Here is a 21,685-nt window from a genome sequence, read left to right on the forward strand (position 1 = left end):
GAAATATTTTCAATTATTAATGGCAGCTTCTGGAAAACAAAATTAGTGCCTGGATCAAGAGACATAAACATTCTAAAGCAGGGATCAGCAAACCATGGCCCGCTGCCTGCTTCTGTAAGAGACATTATATTGGACCACATTCTCGCCACTTGTTTCCCTATCGTGCACGGCTGTGTCCACGCTGTAATGGCAGCGTCAGAACAGATGCGGCAGACACTGTGTGGCTGATAAAGTTGGAAAGTTTACTCCCTGGCCCTTTACGGATAAAGTCAGCAGGCCTCTGGTGTCAAACACGTGAAACGCACAGAGCGCGCTCATCTGGCTGGCCTACTGCCCCTGTCCTCCTGCTTCTGGCAGGTTTCACGGAAGCCAGCATGTGAGACTCAGGAGATTTTTAAAGAGAAGGGGCCAGTGTGCCTTTAAACAATGACAAGGTACCGGCTTGATTCTCTGCTACCCTCCCCTGGCTGAGCGAGGCCACAGCCCTGCCACTCCCCAGGAGGTGCACCCCTCCACAGCACCGTGGGGCTCCGCCGGGGAGAGGAGCCGGTCGGCTGGGGCAGCACCGACAGGCCAAGGCAGCACCAGCCAAGCCCAAGCAGGCAGGAGGGGCACCATGTCCCCAGGCTGCCCTGACAGCCAGCAGCCCCAAGCTGATAACAGGCCAGTACATTTGCTGGAAAAAGGACAAAATGTCCCACAGACTGTTAACTCTCAAAAAATTAAGGAAAAATGATGGCATCTGGTGTCCTGGGGCCTCCAGGGGAAGGCGTGGAAGGCGACTGGCTCATCTCCCATCAACCCGTGGGGCTCTGGGCAGGGCAGAGCGGGGACCCCCGGCAAGTCACTCCCATGAGCTGCTTCTGTGCAAGAGGAAGGAGAGCTGTGGGGCAAGGCCAGCCCGAGCCCCGCAGGCGCTCACCACAAGGACACACCTTCGTCTCCTGGTTGTTCTTGTTCTCGATGCCATAGATCTCCTGCAGCAGGTAGCTGACCCGGTCCACCTGGAGAGCAGAGAGGCGTCTCGGCACTTGTCAGCACCCCCAAGGGTTCCTTTGCACCCACCTGGCCCTACATTGCCTCCCAGGTGCCAGGTTCGGGTCCTGGGGGCAGGTATGTTGGGAATTCCGTCCAGCCCCACCCCCGGGGGGTGGGCCCAATGCCAGGACACAGGCAGGGAGAACCGGCTACCTGCCCAGCCCAGCTCGTAGCATGGACACAGGCCTGGAGCCCAGTGGTTCTGCCCACACAGAGGGCCTGGAGCCAAGCTCCGCAAGGACCCAGCAACCACACCCTCTGCCACCTTACCATCCCTAATCCAGAGAAAAAGCAGTTTGGACCCACTCGTCACCAGCCACACAAGAGTGACCAGGGTCAGGCCTCACATTGACCATGTTCAAAAGTGGTCTGAGCTGCTGCGTTTCCCACAGTTCCATAGACCACAACGCCTGCTGGCCAGCTTTCCTGAGACAAGTGCTCTGACTGTCCCTGGGGTCTCCTGCCCTCCTGCCACCTTCCGAGGCTGAACCTGACAGTGTTTTCTCTAACCTTCTTTTAAAAAATTAACCAACGCCATTCTTGGGCTGTGGCCTATGCACCTGAGCAGATACACACAAGGATAACCTAACCACAGCATTGGAAAACGGACCCACCATGGCCACTGTTAACATCCATCTCGATATCAACATCTAACGTGGCATACTCAGGGGCCACCATCCTCTGAATTCTCACAGCACATACGTAAGTGGGAGGCTACCTGGAATGATTTTTCCTGGTGTATTACTGACCCCAAAGAAAAGCTATACGGGTCTACAGCTGCCATCTGTTCCAGGACAGTCTATGTTTCCTCTCAAATACTGATTAAGTCAATCCCAGTCTTTGCCCAAGACTGAGGTATTTTCAGCAAATTTTAAGGAGGAGGGGAGGCTGCAGTCCTTCTGTCTCCTGTTTCCTTCTTCTCTCTGTCCAATCATTCATTCACTCAGCAAATACTTCCTGAATGTTCAAGCTGGACAAGACTCAGAGCTACAACCCACAGCAGCCAACAATGGGACGTGGTGGGTGGACACAGCACGCATCCGATGACCCTGATGTCCAGGAGCCCAGAGCCCACAGTGATGACAGACAAGTCAACAGGCCGGCAGCAGCTACCTCGACAGCAGCCATAGCAGCCAGGAAGAACAAACCACGAGACCACTGGATCATGTGTGTCCACGTGTCTTTTAAATCAAAAGGGGTCATGTTATTCCACGGACAGACTTACAATTTGCTTCTGCTTTAGAGGCTTCACGGAGAAGCTGCCATCGACATGCTGCAGGAAAGAAGGAAACAGACTTAACGTGGCCCCACTGGCAGCAGCCAGCAACCCCGCTCAGCCAGCTGAAGGATCTGTCTCAGTCATTCCACATCCATGACTGAAAAAGGAGGGACCACGGGAAGATGGAAGAGCCAGGGCTTCTCAAACGTGGCCCTCTGACCTGGCCAAGAAGTTACCTGGAGAACCTTCTAAAAATACCACCTCCTGGGTTCTGCTCTGACCTCTAACACCCAACCCTGCCCGGGTGGTGCTCAAGCACACTCATGTTTATGCCCATCAGCTAAGTTACGCTGATGGACATGGGCCTCCCAACAGCAAGCAGCAGCGCCTGACCAGCAAGAACCAGCACAAGCCAGTTCTAGCCCTCAAAGGGCTTGGTTTAGCTGGGAAGAAACAAGGACACACAGGTGCACGCAGACCCGGGAAAGCCCGAAGGTCTAAAACCATAAGAACAAGACAGAGCAAACACATTCAGTGGTGTCTGGGGAGACACTGCTCAGAGGCGACAAGGTTAACAAAGGCAAGAGATCTGAGATGTTGCGACAACACCAATTATCCTCCTGAGCCAACCGAGACCAGAGCTTGGCATTTTCTGGTACAGCTGATGGCTTCCTACGGAAGTTTCTAGTACCGTGCACTCCAAAAATAAAGCAGTTGCTCACTGGGCCCTGAACTACAAGCACGGAAAGGAATATTTGCCGGCGATGGCCCATCCATCTCAGCTAGAAGGAGATGGGTAAACAGTCACCACCTGTCCCACAAGGCCAGCGTGGGGAGCACAGCCTGCGAGCCCAGAGCTGGAGGGGGAAAGGCCCAATCTCCGCCCGCGGCCTCCAGTGTCACCACGGCCCCAGGGGCCAGGGAGAGCACAGGACAAACGGGCCAGAGGGGCCTCAGGTCCAGCCGGACTGACTCCCTGGGGTGCCTGGAAAGACCCAGATCACAGGAAGAAGCTGGGTTCTGCACTTAAGGCTTGGGGCCTCAGACGCACAGCGGGCTCAGGAAGCCGGCGTCGGCAGGACACACAGGCATGATGGCAAGTCTAGAACAAGCAGTCTGAGCCTGGTTTCCTCGTGGGGTCCTTGATCCTCATCCACATGGGCCACAGGTGGGAGCTGAAGACACCTGACTGCTCACCCAGCGTCCCAGAGCCCTACAGGGGTGTCAGCGTGGCATCTTCAGACACAGGCGCAGCCCACGACCACCGGCAGGGCTCTCAGCGAGAGGGACGCTGTGCCAGCACAGCCAAGCACTCGCTCGCTGCATAGACGGACACATAAAACTCCCTGGTCCCCGGGAACATCAGTGACCTGTGAGCAGGACTGTCCCTGGGACCTGCCACGTCCTAATGCGGAGTCAGCAGTGAGGCTGACCACCCCATCGCCAAAGCCAACACCCCAAGACACCCCGTATACACGACCACAAGACACAAACAGCTGGGGGCCTGAGGACTCGGGTCTGCATGGAAAAAATGGCCAACACCTCCCTAGGTCAAACATACGTAACACTAAAGGTATTAGTGACTCCTTCCACGTAAACAGCCTCTTTATAAGTGGGCTGTCAGCTTGGGGACCCCAGGACAGCCTGGGTGTCTTTTCCCTCTGCCACCCAACAGAGGGTCTAGGGCTGTGCTAGACAGGCAGCAGACCCTCCTTCACCCCACTAGCCTCCACCGGGTGCCTCCTGTGTGCCGAGCACTGAGGAAACGACAGTGAATGAGGGGCCCAGTTGCACCCTCACGGACACGTCTGTCCCAGAGGTCAGGATGACGTCCACCCAGCCCCTCGGGACCAGTGTGACACAGCCAGATGGAGGTGGGGCAGAGGACGTGTTTGAGGACCGGATGGGACTGAGAGGTTCCAGTGACACCCAGGACCCTGGGCCTGGTGGGAAAGCCCACCCCGGAGAATTCCTCCACATCCAGAGGAAAGCTGATCTGTGTCCCATCCCTGTGCTGGCAGGTCACGGGGAGTCCTAAAGGGCTGGCCTCCCAGAACACTCCCCTCCCCACACATCAGACGCCCTTGGAAAAGCCTCCTGATGGGGACCCGAGGTGCCACCCCTGCGAGGCGCCATCTCCCTGGAGCCCAGAACCACTGGGGAATCTGCCACCTGCCCTGGGCCTCTGGCACTAAGCCGGCTTGGCCAAGGATGAGCCCCAAGTTCAGATTTCTGGTCTCAAAACATCACCCCTCTGCCCACAGCTCCCACGTCACGGGGACAGTGGGGTAGGATGCCACTTACCTTTTCAAAGGCGGCCAAGAGCACGTGAGCGTGGCCGGCCACTTCCACAACTGCCCAGGAGAGAGAGGAGGGAGGGGTCAGAGCCGGCCTCAGCCCCTCCTCTGCCCCTGCCCCAGCTTCTCTTCCTCCTTTTGGCACCTTTCCAGAGCCCAGAACCCATTGAAGGACTCGTCCTCATCTTGCCCTCCTCTGCCAGGGGGCCTGCCACTCCCTCAGGCCCACATCTCCTTCCAAGCTGCCACTCTGAACTGCCCAAGGCTGGCTCTTCCCCTGCTGTCTCACTCTGCACACGACATGGAGGAACGTCTTGGCAGGGCTGAGAAGCCAGGACTTAGGCCGTAAGCCTGGGGACAAGCCCAGCCCTGGCAGGGCTCCAGCATCGGCACCTTGGGCTGGGGGGCCCTCAGCCCATAGCAGCAGCAAGGGACAGACCCGCAGGACTGGCAGGAGGAGGAAGGGTTGGTTAGGAGGCCGATGGGCCTGCCAGGCTGGCAGGGAGCGCGAAGCCCCAGGTGGGAGCCCAGGAGCAGCATCGCCCTGGAGAGGGGACAGAGAGCTCGGTGCTTGAGCCCACAGCCCTAAACCTGCTGAGTGGGCTCAGCCAACATCCTCCAACCTTCTGGAATAAACTGCCCTGCTGGCTGAAGTGAGAAGGGCCTCAAGATGCAGCTTCTGCCCCACAGGGTCACACGCCCGCAAGAGAGAGAGGAAGAGGTGAGGCCGCTCACCGTCTCCTTCGTCCACCACAGCCTGGATGACCACTGGAAACACGCCTCGGTCCAGGTCAAAGTTCAGCTGAGGAGAAAAGGAGGCGAGACCAGTCAGAGCTGGAGAGGGAGGCCTGGCGAGCAGGTGTCGTGGTGGCAGAGCTCAGAGGACAGACACAATGGCGAGGGAAGGCAGGTGCCTGGCCAGCGTGGCAAAATAGACAAAAACGATTAAAATGGCAAATTTGTGTTCCAAGTGTGTAATTCAGGGGCATTACCTACCTTCGTAAGGTCACGCACCCATCCCCATTTCCAGGACATTTTCATCGTCCCAAACAGGAACTTTGTGCCCACTAAGCCATCACTCCTACCCCCTCCCTCAGCCCCTGGTAACCTCCATCCTACTTTCTGTCCGTGGACCTGCCTGTTCTGGACGTTTCAGAGAAATGGAATCACACAACATGTCTTTTGTGTCTGGCTGCTTTCACTCAGCATCCTGTTTTCGAGGTTGACCTACTTTGTAGCACATGTCAGTGCTTCATTCCTTTTCACAGCCAAATAATATTCCACTGTATGGCCAGACCACACTGTTTATCATTCACCTGTCAGTGGACACTGGGCTGTTCCCCTCTTTGGCTGTTGCGACGGATGCTGCCATGAATACAGCTGGACAAGCAGCTGTCTGGACCCGTTTTTAGTCCTCCTGAGTAGACACCAAGGCACGGAAGTGCTGGGTCCCAGGGTAACTGTGACTAACCTTGTGACAAAGGTGCCCAGAGTGGCCCCAACCAGGGATAGGAGGAAAGTGAAGGGGACCACGTGGCACAGCTGGACTCAGAGAAACTCCTTTCACCTTTCATTTTCCTCCAGCTTAAACCCCTCCGTGGCTCCCTGCCGTGCTCCAGCTGAAGGCCACTCTCCCCCGACATGTCCACTCGGGCGCGGTCTCCACATCCACTCACCAGTGGGGGCCTGCAGTCAGGTCACATAGAGCCCACGGGACAGAAGCAACCAGCTGAGGACACTCGCAGCGGGGGCTGCATCGGGGGAGCCTGGAAGGCACATGTGGGTCCCAGGCTGTCAGTGGGAGATAGGACAAGAGCCCACAGGGGGCCAGGTACTAGGACAGGGTCAGACTCAGGACTGCCGGGTTCGAGTCTGGCTCCATGACCCGAGCCTCAGTTTCCCCATTTGTAAAAAAGGAATAAAAGCTATGCCTGATGCAAAGGCTCTGAGCGTGGTGCCCAAGAGAGCACGCATGACCAACAGCCACTTGAAGCTCTGCATGTTCAAGCGGCGGGCGCTGAGGAGGGCCTCATAAGACAATGCTGGGCAGGGACTCCAGGGAACACAGGACTCACTGGGGACACACCATCTGCACGCAGGGACATGGGAGATGTGTCCAGGCCTGCCCAGGACCCAGCCAGGCCTCACACTCCCTGTGGCCTCAGAGGGGAATCTGGACCTCCAAGAGTGCGGGATACCCTTTCCATGCTCCTGCTCTGCTCTGACGTGACCCCTGGAGCGGCAGAGGTGACCACCTGAAACAGGAGTTACATGCCACCCACAGCCATCTGGGGGCCCCTCTGCAAGCCTGTTTCTGCCCTCTCCACCCTGACGCAGGGCCCAGGGAGTGATCCTGCCTACGACCATCCCAAAGTCACCCTGGTGACGCAGATGACGCTGGGAGTGACGTGCAGGAGCTGCCCTTCCGAAGACTGTGATTAAGCCCAGGAGGGGGAGTTCAGGTGACAGAGTGGATGGGAGCAGAGCTCGTGCAGCGCGCCCACGCCGCCCCTATGCTTCCGGCCGGGGGCTGAAGCATCAACCCGGGCGCTGACATGGGCGGCTCGGTGCTGAGAGGCTGCAGCTGATTTGCATCTTCTTTCTCCCTCCCACGTTAATGCTGCCTCAGCACCAGCTGACAGTCGTGTTTCACTGGCGCTGGAATAACAGCCACCAGTCTGGGGAGGTGTGTGTGGTGGTGGCACCAGCAGGCGGTGACCCGGGCTCTTCTCTCCTCCTGTCCCCAGGCAGACGGGGCTCATAATGGACAGCCTGTGCTAAGTGAGCACCCCACACACAGATGTCCTTGGGGAAACCCGCAAACGACCTCTCTCCTACCCTGGGCCTGTGTGGTCTGGCCAGAGGATGGGTTGTGCCTGCTTCAATTGGGAGCGACAGAGGGAAGGCACATGGCCTAGGACGGTGCATCTGAGTACTCTGGGACCAGGTCGGGACAGTGTCACTCTGCTGGTCTGCAGAGCGCCAGCCCGAGAGCGAGGCTGGCTCAAGGAAGCAGACCCTGTCCTGATGACACAGGCCCCTGGAGGAAACCGCAAGCCATCCAGCTTTTTCCAAATCTATGCCAATAAATTCCTAGTTTTCTTTTCCTCAGCCAGACTGAGGTGTGTTTCTGTCACTTGCAACCAAAGAAGTCCAGACACAGACACTGCTTGGAAGGCTCTGCCACAGCAGCCCACCAGGTGCTGCTGCTAGCGCAGCTCAGAGATGGCGTGTTGTCGGCAGAGCCCAGGGCAGCCCGCCACACATGGCACTCACCTGGCTCGCAAGCTCTGACTCACACCAGCCAGGGCTGGGCCAGGGCACAGGGATGGGGATGATGGGGGCACCATGACCCCGACTCTCACCAGGCACGGGGGCCAGGACGCTGTGCCACCCTCGGATGCCTGCCACAACGAGCCTCCACACATGGAGCTCCTGTGCATCTGTAGCTGGCACCCCATCCTGGTGGCATCACATGGGAGGGCGAGGCTCCCCAGAGGCCCACAGAGCGTGAGGACCCAGGAGCAAGGACCATCTCCCCCAAAACTCCTGCTCCGCAGAGCTTGGCACACAAGTCACGAACGAGAGTGAAGCCCGTGGGGAGAGCACAGAGACTGCCACCCGCCCCAGAGTCCGAGGGAGATGCTGATCTTTAATGCAGGAAGAGGGGCTTTCTTAGGGAAAAGGGCCGCCCAGGTCAGGAGAGAACCAGGCAGCTGACGCCAGCACGAGTCACTGGCAGGCCCCTCGGCTCCCACCTTGCTCCTCCCCGACATGGCTTCGGTGGGAGCCCCACACGTGGCACCCTCAGGCTCTCCCATGATAAAGGAGCCCGCCCAACAAGGGTCTTTGCAAGCCCCTGCCAGACAGACATTGGGAAATAGGGAAAAGGCAAAAGACGGAGGAGGGGGATGTGGTCTTGGAAAAAAAATGGAAGCCTGTGAGGGAGCTGGTAGGGAAAACCAGCAAACCACTCCCACCACGAGGGGACCTGCACGCGCTGACCAGGAAACACGTGCACAACACGATCCAGTCCTGAATACAGTTGTGCACATGCAGGGCAGGGGGCACACGGGAGATCTCCAGACCTTCCTCTTAATGTTGCTGTGAGCCTAAAACTACTCTAAAAAAAGTCTTAAAAAATAAAATTAATTTAAAAACCAAACTGCAGCCAAAAGAAATGAAAACATAAACCATACAAAAACTTGTACACATTCACAGCAGCATTATTCACATTAGCCAAAAGGTGGAAACACCCCAAATGTCCATCAACTAATGAATGGATAAACAAGACGTGGTCCATCCACACAGCAGAATATTCTTCAGCCATAAACAGGAATGCAGCACTGAGACGTGCTACAACGTGGATGAACCTTGAAGACAGGATGCTCAGTGGAGGAAAGCAGTCACAAAAGGCCACATACTGCAGGATTCTGTTTATATGAATTGTCCACACAGGCAAATCCATGGAGACAGAAAGTCGATGAGTGGGTGCCAGGGGCTGGGGGCGGGGGCAGGGGCAATGGGAGACACTGCTAATGGGTACAGAGATCCTCTTCAGGGTGATGAAAATGTTCTGTAATTAGATAGTGGTGATGGTTGCACAACTCTGTGAATACAGTAAATACTACCAAATTGTACACCTTAGAAGGTTGAATTGTTTAGTATGTGAATTCTATCTCAGTAAGCTATTTAGAAAAACAAGCTACAGAATAGTAACAATATGGCTGCATTTTTACAAAAAACAAACTAACGCATACATGAAAAAAGTCTGGAATACATGCCCCAAATGGTCAGAAGTGGTCACCCCTGGAGAAAGACTCAACTAGCGGGGTAGGGGGTGGGACATTCCGCTTTACAAATTCTGTATAATTTGCAAATTTTACAATAAGCATATATTACTGCTGTAATCTTTAAATAGGCAAATCTGGGGAAAATGGCTAAAAAAAGGATGGCCAAGCCTCTGAAAGCATGATGCTTGTGGCTGAGGGGACACCTGGCCATGTCCGGAGACATCTTCGGTTGTCAAAAGTGCGGCAAGAGCATTCCTGACACCTGGCAGGTGGAGGCCAGAGACGTTGCTCAACATTCCACAGAGCACAGGACAGCCCACCACAGAGAATGCCCCGGGCCCCAAACGTCCACAGCACCGAGGCTGAGAACCCTGGGACGAAGGAGGAATCTGAGTTTGGTGCCAGAGGGTCTGTCACACCTCTAACACCAGCCAATACCCGCTTCAACGTCTTCAGCAGGCAATGTCATCATGTCAGGATGTAAGACATAATAACACCATTTTGTTCTCCGTACAGTTTAACTTCCAGAACCTCCTATTTATGTCAAGGCTTAGCAGGTTCCCAGCTACAGTAAGGACTGATGTAGTTTCCATCTAAAAATACACGTAACAGAGGGGGAATGGGAGTGGCTGCTTAATGGGTGCAGGCTTTCCTTCTGGGGTGATAAAAATGTTCTGGAACTGCAGAGTGGTGCACCACATTATGAATGGACCTCATGATGGTAAATTCTAGGTTTGCATATTCTATTGCAATAAAAATACATATATAAGAAAAAGAGTTGATTTCAAGAAGGACAGATCAGCTGAGGTGACAGAGAAGGCAAAGACCAGGACGGGGCGCTAGCTAACTCAACACTGGACAGGCCTGATGCACCTGCCCGCCGCGCCCACCATGCCACACACCCACAAGTCGGGGATGCGGGCTCCCTGATGCTCTCAGGGAGGAAAGGGGGTGCTTTGATGTGGTACTCAAGACTGGCCCACCAGCCAGGTGTACCCCCAGAACAACTGACCTCACTGGGCGTCTAGAACCCAAATTGTTGGCCCAACTCAGCACATCTGCAAACACACAGGGGATCTGTTTCGGGGCCAAAATTCCGAGGGAGTGGACTCTGACAGAGGTCACCAGAGGCGCAGCCTCAGCCCAGCCCGCCGACAAGTCACCAGGGGTGGAAGCACCCGCGAGTCAGTCCAGCCCCTTTCTGCCCCTCCCAGCCCCACTCTCTTCTTGGCAGCCACCTTCCCCTATCCAAAGGAGGGTGGGCAGGACCAGATGCACCTGCTGGGTATCCCAACTGAGAGTATGTACATAGAGAGACGGAACCAGCTGATGGGATGGGGCTGGGGAGTCCCCAGGGACCAGCTGTTCAGCTCTTCCTTTGGCTTCCACCGCCCCATCCTTCTTTCAGAAGATCCATCTTTCTCACATAAGTGATGCAGAGGCAGCTTCTGTCGCTGGCCATCAAAGCACCCTGACTAGCAAGCATACACGGCCAAGATCGAACTGTCTGACATACCCAGTAATCCAGAACCTTCCTGGCCAATTCCTATACCACACCATGCATTGCTACCTCCATTCCCTCCCCTTTTACGTATTTTAGTAACATAATACAGGCTACCTTCTATTAAAAAAGCTAGAGAACTCAGCTCAGTGAAAGAAGCCAGACACAAAACGCTACATGTTACATGATTCTATCTATACGAAACATCCAGAACAGGCAAATCCATAGAGACAGAAGGCAGATGAGTGGTTACCAGGGGTGGGGAGTATGAAAAAGGACTAACTGTAAATGGACACAAGGGATCCCACTGGGAAGACAGAAATGTTCTAAAACTGGATTGTGGTGATGGTTGTGATGGTAGATTTACTAAAAATCGCCAAACATTTAAAACGTGTGAGTTTTATGGTATGTACATTATACATTAACTGGTTAAAAAAAAAAAAAAAGAAGAAGAAAAGGAAAAAATAACCAGAAACGTATACAGCATCAACACTCACACTGTCTGTGTGTAGTCTGTGTGCTATTCACCTCTCTTCCCTATACCAAGACCCTCTGCAGAAGTAACCACTGTCTTCGGTTTGATGTGGATCTTCTCCGGTTTCCCTCCAGGATTATATACACAGACACATCCCTCCAGAAATGGGTCTGTGCATTTTTGTGGTTGTCACACACACGAGATTATCCTGTATCTGTCTGCATTTACTCTTCTCTGAGCCAGAAGGGGCCTTCCACATCGGTATGTATGCTACCCACGGGTCTCTTGCATCTGCTTTAGGGCTGCATGGCATCCCACAAGAGAAGTGAACTACGGTGCCCATATCGTATATATATAAGTGGTTCCCATAACATCGGGGAGCTAAGCAATCCCCTCGTGATGAACATGCAGGTTGCCTCCAATTTCTACGATTAGACAGAGCTGCAATGAATACCCTTCGTGTCATGTAAATGACCGTCCCCAGCTGTGGGACACCAGGTGGAAGGGATCCTGCCATGCTGCAGTCCTGTGGCCCCGACAACCGCACCAAAGCCCAGTACCGGAGCCTCTAACTGCAGTTGCTCCCTCGGGGTTCGGTCTCCAGTCCAGCCGACACATGGACCGCACCACACTCCACGGTCCAGCACACACCCAACTGAGCACACACCTTGGTCAGCAGCCACTCTTGATGTTTATCAACCATGCAAGGAATCTGAGCGAACCGGCCCCATGGTGCTTGCCACCTCCACAAAGGGGAGGAAATTGAGGCAAGGGGCCAGGGAGAGGGGTGCCCAGCCAGGAGGTTACCTCATCGTCCTTCCACTCCGAGAAGTCAATCTTGAAGGAAGGCAAGGAGAACTGCTGGCTCACCCCTCTCTTGTAGTGAACGGTCTCGGACTGCAGCGCAGGGCTCTTGGGGCTGTACCTGAAGGGGCGGCCAGGAGAAAAGACGTGAGCCTCTGCCCCGCGCCAGCGCTCTGCTGCGGCCCGTCCTGGGGGCCATCCTCACTGGCCAGCAGCCCTTGGTCTTTGGGGACCTAGGAGAAACCTGACTTGCAGGTCCTAGCCCTTCTCTGGCGGGGCAGGAAGCCAGCCTACGTGGAACGTAGCCTCATTCTACTCGCTACCAGCTCTGCCCAGGTAGGGCCTGGTTATGAGTCTACCCAAGCCCACACCTGCCAGACAACTCTGCTACCTTTCCAGATGCGGCTGCACCTTTCCATTTGGTTTTTACGGTTTGCTGACTGTTTTTGAACAAATACGGTTCAAAAAAGTACCCAGTTCAAAGCGCCCCGTGCTTGTTCCAGCCACCTGTTTCTCTGCCCATTCGCACCCACATGTCACTCCCGGGGAGTCAAGGTACATTCACGCCCGTGTGCAGGCTGTGTTGTCTTTAATTCTCAAACAGCAGCCCACCGCTACTCACTCTGCTCCTTCACTACCTGTGTGCCCTGGAGCTGTCCCAGAATCATCCACACAGAGCGGTCATGCTCTCTGAGCACCGCATGGGCCCCACTGCGGTTTCACCCCAGCTGACGCATCAGGTCCCCACTGGAGGACACCAGGTGGTCTCCAACACCTTGCTATTCCCAACAGTGCTTCCTGGACCCTCTTCTGCACACGGTAGACACCCAGGCGAGCACATCCCCCAGATCAATTCCCAGAAAAGGAACGGCTGGGTCAAAGAGTGCATCCAACTCTGATAAACTCGGGCCGGTCCCCATTCAGGAATCCAACACACCACCCTCTGCCCGGGTCCACACCTGCTGTCCCTGGGGCCTCTCTTGGTCTCCAGGACAAAGGACAGTCTTGAGGGCCTGGGCGCGTCTGGCCTGAGAGACAGGCCCTGGGGGAGGGGGCTGCTCGTGTATGGACAGACTTGAAGCCTGAGTTCAACCCCCGCTCCATCCCCACATCAGACCTGGCCTCCAACGGGTTTTCTCTGACAGGACAGAAGCAGGCACGTTTCTGCCCATCCCATCCCGTCCGCGTCTGGCCTTGCAGACTGGAGGCAGCCCTGTCAGGGTCGTGAAGTTGTAGATTTCAAACTTTTTGGGCGAGCAGGCCTCTTACTTCAAATAAAACCTCCAAAAGCTCAGATATCTAATACACACAAGAAGCAGAGCTGCTGGGACCAGCCCCGACACCCTGGCCCGCCAGGCACCACAGGAACTCACGTAGCTGTCCCGTTCAGGAACTCCTCCACCGCCTGACAGTAGATGGTGATGGCCACCCGGGCGTCAGCATCAAAGGTGAACTCCAGGCTGTAGAGGACGCGGGGCTTCTCGCCATCCTCAGTGGGGCTGTCGGCACCATCTTTGTACCTGCCAGGGAGACAGAGGGACAGGCGGCAGGTCAGGGGCCAGACCTGCAAGAGCATCCCCATCCCACAGTACACACCACCCCACACAGTGTATACCACTCTGAGGGGCCCCCGGAGTCGGCTGCCTGGCCACGTCTCATCTTTCTAGAAGCGCGGAGGCCACTTTCCATTTGGAGAATAAGGCTCAGCAATACAGGGTGCCGTCCTCCTGCCTCAGCCCACAGAAGGGGAGCCGGCCCCAGCACCCCAGGTCTCACAGGATTAAAGTAGTTTTTCGCCCTCACGTTCAGGGCTGGATCATCTGGGCCGTGGGGGCCACCCCGTGCACTGCAGGGTGCTGAGCAGCATCCCTGGTCTCTGCCTACCAGATGTCAGTAGCACCTACCCCCACAGCTGTGACCACCAAAAATGCCTCCAGACACAGCCCGGGGTCCCCGGGGCACAGGGCCCGGCTGAGAACCCTGGTCTAGAAGCTCAGGGTCCACATGGAGCCCTGCTGGCCCCCACACTTTCTACCCTCAGCCCAGAGGCAACCCTGGGTGAGCCCTGCCCACGGCCTTCTGATGCCACCCCCGAGGGAGCAGAGGCCCCAGGCGCTGGGGGACCCATGTGGGCCACAGCACCCCCCGAGGGGTCACAGGTACCTCACGAGCCGCAGCGAGTCTTTCCGGATGTTCACCAGGCTCCTCAGCGTCTTCACTGGCTCGTGGGGGGCGGGGGTGACATACGGAAACTAGGAGGGAAAAACCCAAAGCAACGCCAGGTGACTCCAGGGCGCGGCAGGGGACGGAAGACAGGAGTAACGGGAGCAAGTGTCACAACACACCCGTCCTTGGGGCCCTCACGCCAACCGCTGGACGGCATTATCCGCATCCACACAAGGGAAAGCACAGCCAACACGTCCGGACGGGGCGGCCGGGACCAGAATCACCAGAAGGACCTGGCCACGTGGCCAGGGCCCCCAACTCCAGGAAGGACCCCCGGTGAGCACAACCTGACCCAAGGGAGCCGGGGGCAGCAGCTGGGGCTCTCAGGCCGTGTTCCTGGAGGTGGGACCTGACACCCCACTGCTGCCCTGAACAAGGTGGGCTTTCTACACAAGGATGATGGCCCAGAAAGGGTCTGGAAGGGACACGCGTGCACAGATGAGCGCCGTAAACTGGCGGCCTCAGGAAAACGTGGGGGCGTCAGTGTCAGCCTCCTGCCTGTGACAGCACAGCAGTTCTACAGGACGCGGTCACTGGGGAAACGGGGTGAAGGGCAGGCAGGGCGAGATCTCTCCACATCTTTTCTTACAACTGCAGGTGAATCTACAATGGTTTTGAGGTAAAAGTTAAAGAGACAGAAAGAGTTCTGGGAGGCCTGTGTGAGCCAGACCCTGGGTCGGAGGTGACGTTGTGTTCTGGCTCTCATGGACCTGGCAGGGTAGTGCAGGCTCAGCTCGATGTGGAAGCTCCATGGGGGAGAGCGCACTCTAGGCCCCAGCCCCTCGCCTTCCGTCCATTAAAGGATCAAGATTTGTGTCAACCAGCTGCTCCGTGGCTAAAACAGCCTAGAGCCCCCTGGTCCAGAGGACCCCCCACCCCGCCAGGCTCCAGGACCCACCAGGACTCAGCAGCCTTAGGGGACGGAGTCCAGTGCCTCCTGAGAGAGACAGCCTCCCACCTGACCCCTTACCCAGGCTGGGGACCATCACTTCAAAGTATAAAACCCAATCCTCACTCAGTGTCCCCTGCACAGGCCCTCACTCGTTCCCCTCTTTTTAGCCCCCATTCATCAAATGCTCTCTATTGTCTGCACCCCGCCAGGGAACGGGGCAGGATCTGTCCTCTGTCCCCTGCCCCTGGAAGAGTCCCAGGCACACAGCAGGTGCCAATCGTGTGCTGAATGACAGCAGACACTCCTCCGGTGACTGGTGAAGGCGAACTTTTGATAACATCCCTGGCCATGTGCACCTCTCCTCTGGATCACATTTTTCGCCCACTGATCTGTGGAACATGAGTGCTCTTTCTTCTTTTTAAGGACAGTCACCCAAGAGGCCCAGGATCAGATGTATAACCCTCCGGAGCCCCACAGCCTGGATCCACCAGATTCAGTAGCAGCTGCCTTGCTCCCAGTGACCCTCTCTTGGCTGTCTGGCCTCTGGAGGGGCAGTGCCAGGACACACCCCAGTCCATGTCACATGTACGGGTCTGTCCGGCAGCTCTGCCCCGTTTGGGGTGACTTGGTGCCTGCTCGTCCTCACAACTGAGACACAGATGGCTGAGGGCAGGGGCCTCGCCTGCACCGCCCACCTGCTCAGCCCTGAGACCCACCTGGACCGGGCGGTTGCCCAGGAAGTTCAGATCCATGTTCTCTCCGAACAGGTAACCTTCGGGGTGGGGGGTGTCGAACTTCTCACCTCCCATGAAAAAGTGCGAGGCAAAGTAGTTTCCTGTGTAGAAAAGGAAGGCAGTTGTAGATGAGCTAACACAGCCCCATGGGGGCATCTCCCAGTCAGCCCCGAGAAATGCTCCACCCAGAGAAGGCTCGAGAACGCTCCCGCCGCAGCCTCAGCCCCCACACTCTGCCCTCCCCCAGACCCGCCTCCCCGCTCACGGACCCATCCAGCCCTCCAGGCTAACACAACTGCCTCCACAGTGGGGGAGCTGTGTCCCCCACACGGACTCGTCCCAGTCCTCACCCCCCGCACCTGTGTGTGTGGCCTTGTCTGGGAACAGGGTCTTTGCAGATGTAATCAAGATAAGAGGAGGTCAGAGTGACCTAAGGGACCCTAAACCCAGTGACCAGTGTCTCCATGAGAGAAAGGAGAGGGAGCTCTGGGCTCAGAGGCACACGCAGAGGGAGGAAGGCAATGTGACGATGGAGGCAGAGACTGGGGTGACGCAGCTATGAGGCGAGGCACGCCTGGAGCCGCAGAGGCCGGAAGAGGCAGGAGGACGCCACCCTCAGCCTTCGGAGGGAGCACGGCCCCGTCCATACCTTGACTTCGGCCTTCCGGTCTCCATTACTAGCAGAGTCTGAACTTGGTGTTTTAAGCCACCTGGTCTGTGGTACCATTGGCCCTCCACATCCGTGACTCCACACCTGTGGGTCCGACCACCCTCGTGGGTCCGACCACCCTCGCACAGAAAGGCCACACTGGTTGCATCCACACTGAACATGCACAGCCTTTTCTCTTGTCATTATTCCCTAAACAATACAGTATAACAACTATTCACATAGCCTTCACGTTGTGTTAGGTACTGTAAGTCATCCAGAGATGACAAAGGATCCGGGAGGATGCGCATGGGTTATATGCAAATACTCTGCCTTTCTAGTAAGGGACTGAGCAGCCGTGGGGGGTCCTGGAACCAATCCGCCATGGACACGGAGGGACAACTGTGCTTTGTCTCGACAGCCCTAGCAGACGAATACACCTTCCCTGACCCCCAGACCCAGTCAGCTCCCCCACCCAAATCCGAGCCCCGAGTACCTTCTCATGTCAGCACTGACCGCAGTTGAAATTCTGGATCTGCGGTATCATTTCATTCATCTCTGACCCGCCCGGGATGACGGAGGCCGTAACCAGTCTGGAGGGAAGGCTCAGGAAAGCTCAGGAGAGAATCGGGCATGGGGACCGGGCCGTCCCAAGGCCTTCCAGGCAGGAGAAGGGTCCCTGGCGCGGAGCTTCCTGCTCCAACCTCCTCCTGGAGGACCTTCCAGGCCCAACCACTTTCTACCCAACAATTCTCCAGCCCTCTTCTCCACAGGCAGAAATGGGGGAGGGAGCTCTCCTCCAAGGTAGCCCACAGTGCTCACCTCCAGGTATCAATCTCTGGGCAGACTCTTCCCACACCGAGGAGGGCTGACCCGTGTAACCAGTAAGAGACTGTGGAAATGATGGAGCGGGACTTCCAAGGCTCTGGGGAAGGCCGGCGGCCACATTGTGAGGACACTCAACCAGCCCTCCAGAGAGGTCCATGGGGCAAGGAACTGAGGCCTCCCACCCTGGGAGGGAGCCCCCTGGCGGCCAGATCCTGCAGCCCAGCTGACAGCCTAGCTGCAACCTCAAGGAATTTGGGAGACTCTGAGCCAAAGCTACTAAGCTAAGCCACTCCCAAATTCCTGACTCTCAGAAACTGTGAGGTAATAGGATTTATTGTTATAAACAGCTAAATTCTTAATTACTCAACAAGAGATGATTAATACAATGGGCTTCCGAAATCCAGTCTGGGTGACTCCTTCTCTCCTCCTTCTCTAACATGTTTCCGTGGCCACCACCCTGGTCAAAGCCACCAGCATCTCCGGTCTGGATTACTGCTCTACCAGTCTCCCCACTCTCACCTAGTCCCAAAGTCTGTTTCCCACATCCCATTGCTCACAAACTTCTGATGGCTTCCTAATCATGCTAGAATAAGTCCCAAACTCCTCCTCATGGCAAGGCCCTATTCAATGCAGACCCTGTCCATCCCATTCATACCCCAGGGCCTTTGCACTTGCTGTTTCCAACGCTTGGGAAGATCTTCCCCCAGAACTCTACCTTGATCCTTCACCTCATGTTTCCTTCTCAGCAAGGCCGTTTCTGATCATTCCTTTTTAAATTTGCAACCTCCACCTTCCAGCCTGCTTGCCCACTCCCCTTCTCTGCTTTTTGTCTCCCACAGCACTCTTCACAACCTGACGCTGTATGTGCACAGGAGGCCACCATGTCTCAGTGCAGTTTTAAGCTTTAATAACCTCAGAGGCATAAATGCTACAAACCAAAACCTGTGGATTAAGAGGCAATGGATGAGCATTACTTTTTTTGGCTTTGACTGTATTTTGCATGCTTTCTATAATTAACACATATTATTTTACTTATTTTTAATGTGTATTATTTTAAAACAAAAAAATTATTCTAAAAAGATTGGAGACATGGGACAAGGATGTGTGCTGCAGCAGTGGTTGTATTACCGTACTACTAGAACTGTGTTCTGGAAAACCACTGAATCGTATGCTTGAAAAGGGTGAACGTCACAGTACGTGCATTATATCTCAATAAAGCTGTTACTACAAACCGGAGGAACTTAAGTTCTCACCTGGTAAACCAGCAACAATATTTTTTTGGTCTTAGATCTTTATGTGATCTTTATCTTTTTTTGGCAAATAACTTGGAACTAGATGCTACTGCTGTATCAGACCCCTGTTAATTCCCATCTGCTTACTCATGAACAGGCATTCTCAACTTAAAACGAAAAAGAGAACTAGAATTGACGCTGACCTGTCTCATTCCAGCAACAGGGTACATGCAGCTGTGACCACGTGAACTAACCAGTGGAAAAAAGCAGCCCATCTACTTAAGAGATACACGTTCACTGTTTTTTAGTATTTATGATTGTTATTTATAAAAACTGTAATATTGGTGCTGTTTTGACCAAGTGGGTATATGTGACGGCCACTCAAACTCAAAGGCAAGTTCTCCCTTTTACAATCCTATTTCAGTTTATGCACACAGTTTGGCTGCAGAGACAGACAGTACGGTGATCACTAAAGCCCTTCAAGCTAAGAAGCTGGACCGCCTCCCACGTTCCTCGATAAGGACGTGGACAAACAGACGGTGGCACGCACAAGCTGGGCCCACACCCCAGGGAAAAGTCTGAGCGAGGTCTCTGCACAGCACCACGGAACAGACACATGACTGTGAAGACAGAGCGCAAGGCAGCCCCGGGCCGACGGGACAAGCATGGGAGGGAAGCGCAGGGCCAGACCCGGCGGGAGGCGACGTGTGGGGGAGGTGCCGTCTGAAGACACAACAATATGAACCAAGTGAACCGTGGACTCTGAAGGAAGGGCAGTGGCTAAATCACTCTCTGCACTTTCCTACGTGGTTTTTAAATGCCCACTTTTTTTTTTAAATATTGGCCCTGAGCTAACATCTGTTGCCCATCCTTTCTTCTTCTTCTTCTTCTTTTCCCCAAATCCCCCAGTACACAGTTGTGTGTTTCAGTTGTGGGTCCTTCTAGTTGTGGCATGTGGGATGCCACCTCAACATGACCTGATGAGCAGTGCCACGTCGACGCCCAAGATCCGAACTGGCGAAACCCTGGGCCGCCGAAGCGGAACACGCGAACTTAACCACTCGGCCGTGGGGCCAGCCCTCTAAATGCTCACCTTTTTAAAAAGGAACTTTGAAAGCAGGAATGTGCGCATGAGAGGGAACTGGCAGCGGCTCCCAGGTGAGTGTGCATGTGTAGAGGTGTATTGTGCATATGTGTGTATACAGGTGTGCATGTGTGCACACGCAGGCACGTGTATGCAGATATGTGCATGTGTACACACGAGTGTGCATGTGTATACAGGTGTGTCTGTGTGTGCGCACAAACGTGTGTACATGTGTATGGCATATGTATGTGCTGTGCATACATGTGTGCATCTGTGCGTGCGTGCACACTTTAGGACCAAGAAGAGCAGGCAGAGGTATGAAAAGGGAGGGAAGAAAGAAAGAAAAGGCGACTGAGGGGGAAAAGTAAAAAGGAAGACAGGAAGATGAAAAGAGAACCGAAACCAACCCTCCAACCCCCGGCTCTTCCTCCCCCGCCTCCCGTGGGTGCCCTGGCCCGGTTTCCCCATGGAGCCCATCAAGGGGGGACAGATCCTGCCCCCACACTCTCCACGTAGGAAACTGAGCTCAGGGGTCACCCAGCTGGCGATGGTGGAGCCCACAGTGTGTCTCAACCGCACACTGGGCGCCTCCCCTCCCGCAGGCAGCACAGGGCAGGGCGGTCAGTGGTGTCATCACTGGTCACAAAGGGTGGCTGTTCACACACAATGACCTGCATGCGAAGGCGTTCCGAGTCAGAAGATCCTTCTGGAGGGCCAGAGGACTCGAGGTCCCTATTTCAGCCTAGAAGCCCCAACACAGTCCAGGACCGCACGGCCTCAGGCCTCAGAGGGGCCATGTTCAAACACTCCGGCTACAACAAAGTCATGCCCACCCTCTCCCCCGTCGCCCGTCCAGGGGCACTCAAGCCCAGGTGGTTCACGTCCTCTCTGCTCTTACGGGCATCCAGGCGACCTGGACAATAAATGGGTGGACGGTCACTGAAACCAAGACCGAGAGCGCTCTTCCTGGGGCCTCCCCACATTCCCACACACGGCCCCGTTTTCCTTTACAAGCCAGGAGTGGAAGGACACAGGCGTTCACCATCTTCCACAGCTGAGGAAAATCGAGGGCCCAAGACCACTGGCGAGAGGCTGTCTCAGTGACGGCGGGGAGGGTGGGGGCGCCCTCATGGCCAGAGTGAGCCGAGCAGACTTGGGGTTCCCTCCTGTTTTGTGTGTTCCACTTCCAAATACCTGGAAGTACACGTGTGCGCTGAGCATCACTTACAGTCCAGAAACGGCAACGTTCCAAACTACTGAAATGAACTAGCCCTGCGAAGGAGCAAGGCCCCAGGACACGCCGAGACTCCAGGGGGTCCGAGTAAAACGGCAAAGCGCGGGTCAGACGGATCCATGGAACAGAGGGTCTCCCAGGAGCCATACCTAATGCACTGGGACTCTCCCGAGGAGATGGGGAGACAGGTGGGAAGAGAAACACAGGGACCTCCACACTCTCCCCCGAAATGTCTGCTCTGTTTGAATCCCTCTACACACTCAAGAGTTTTTAAAACCCATGTTTATCAAGAGACCAGAGTCTGTGTCCCCCAAAGTCACAGGTTGAAACCTCACCCACAGTGTGATGGCAAGTGGAGGTGGGGCCTGTGGGAGGTGATTAGGTCATGAGGACAGAGCTCTGATGAGTGGCACTAGTGCTCCGATAAGAGACCCACAGAGCCCCAGACCCCTCCCACCAGGTGAGAACACAGTGAAAAGGTCCATCTATGAATCAGCAAGCCGGCGCTCACCAGACACGCAATGTGCTGGCACCCTGACCTTGGACTTCCCAGCCCCCAGGACTGTGAGAAATAAACTCCTGCTGTCTACAAGCCATCCAGTCTGTGGTGGTCTGTTATACAAGCCCAAATGGACTACACAGACCCCTTGGGTGTGAGGTCCCAGGTCTGGACCCTTGAGAA

The 21,685-nt window shown here is 55.4% G+C and overlaps 1 protein-coding gene across 6 annotated transcripts in view; it reads right to left on the reverse strand.

The window, feature by feature from the left end:
* Positions 1–21,685, reverse strand: part of MGRN1 (mahogunin ring finger 1) — a 48,475-nt gene that overhangs the window by 15,054 nt on the left and 11,736 nt on the right. For all 6 annotated transcript variants that reach the window (XR_011494346.1, XM_014833108.3, XM_014833106.3 and 3 more), the window contains exons 2-9: positions 15,962–16,080; positions 14,291–14,379; positions 13,501–13,647; positions 12,131–12,248; positions 5,290–5,356; positions 4,562–4,611; positions 2,264–2,311; positions 936–1,004 (exon numbers count right to left, since the gene is read on the reverse strand). Coding sequence is in view for 5 of the 6 variants with exons in the window: in XM_014833108.3 (XP_014688594.1) it covers positions 936–1,004; positions 2,264–2,311; positions 4,562–4,611; positions 5,290–5,356; positions 12,131–12,248; positions 13,501–13,647; positions 14,291–14,379; positions 15,962–16,080 (707 nt within the window). In the remaining variant the exon portion in view is untranslated. The remainder of the gene's footprint in view (positions 1–935; positions 1,005–2,263; positions 2,312–4,561; positions 4,612–5,289; positions 5,357–12,130; positions 12,249–13,500; positions 13,648–14,290; positions 14,380–15,961; positions 16,081–21,685) is intronic.

Source organism: Equus asinus, chromosome 14 (genome assembly GCF_041296235.1).
Source record: "Equus asinus isolate D_3611 breed Donkey chromosome 14, EquAss-T2T_v2, whole genome shotgun sequence".
NCBI classification, from domain to species: Eukaryota; Metazoa; Chordata; class Mammalia; order Perissodactyla; family Equidae; genus Equus; species Equus asinus.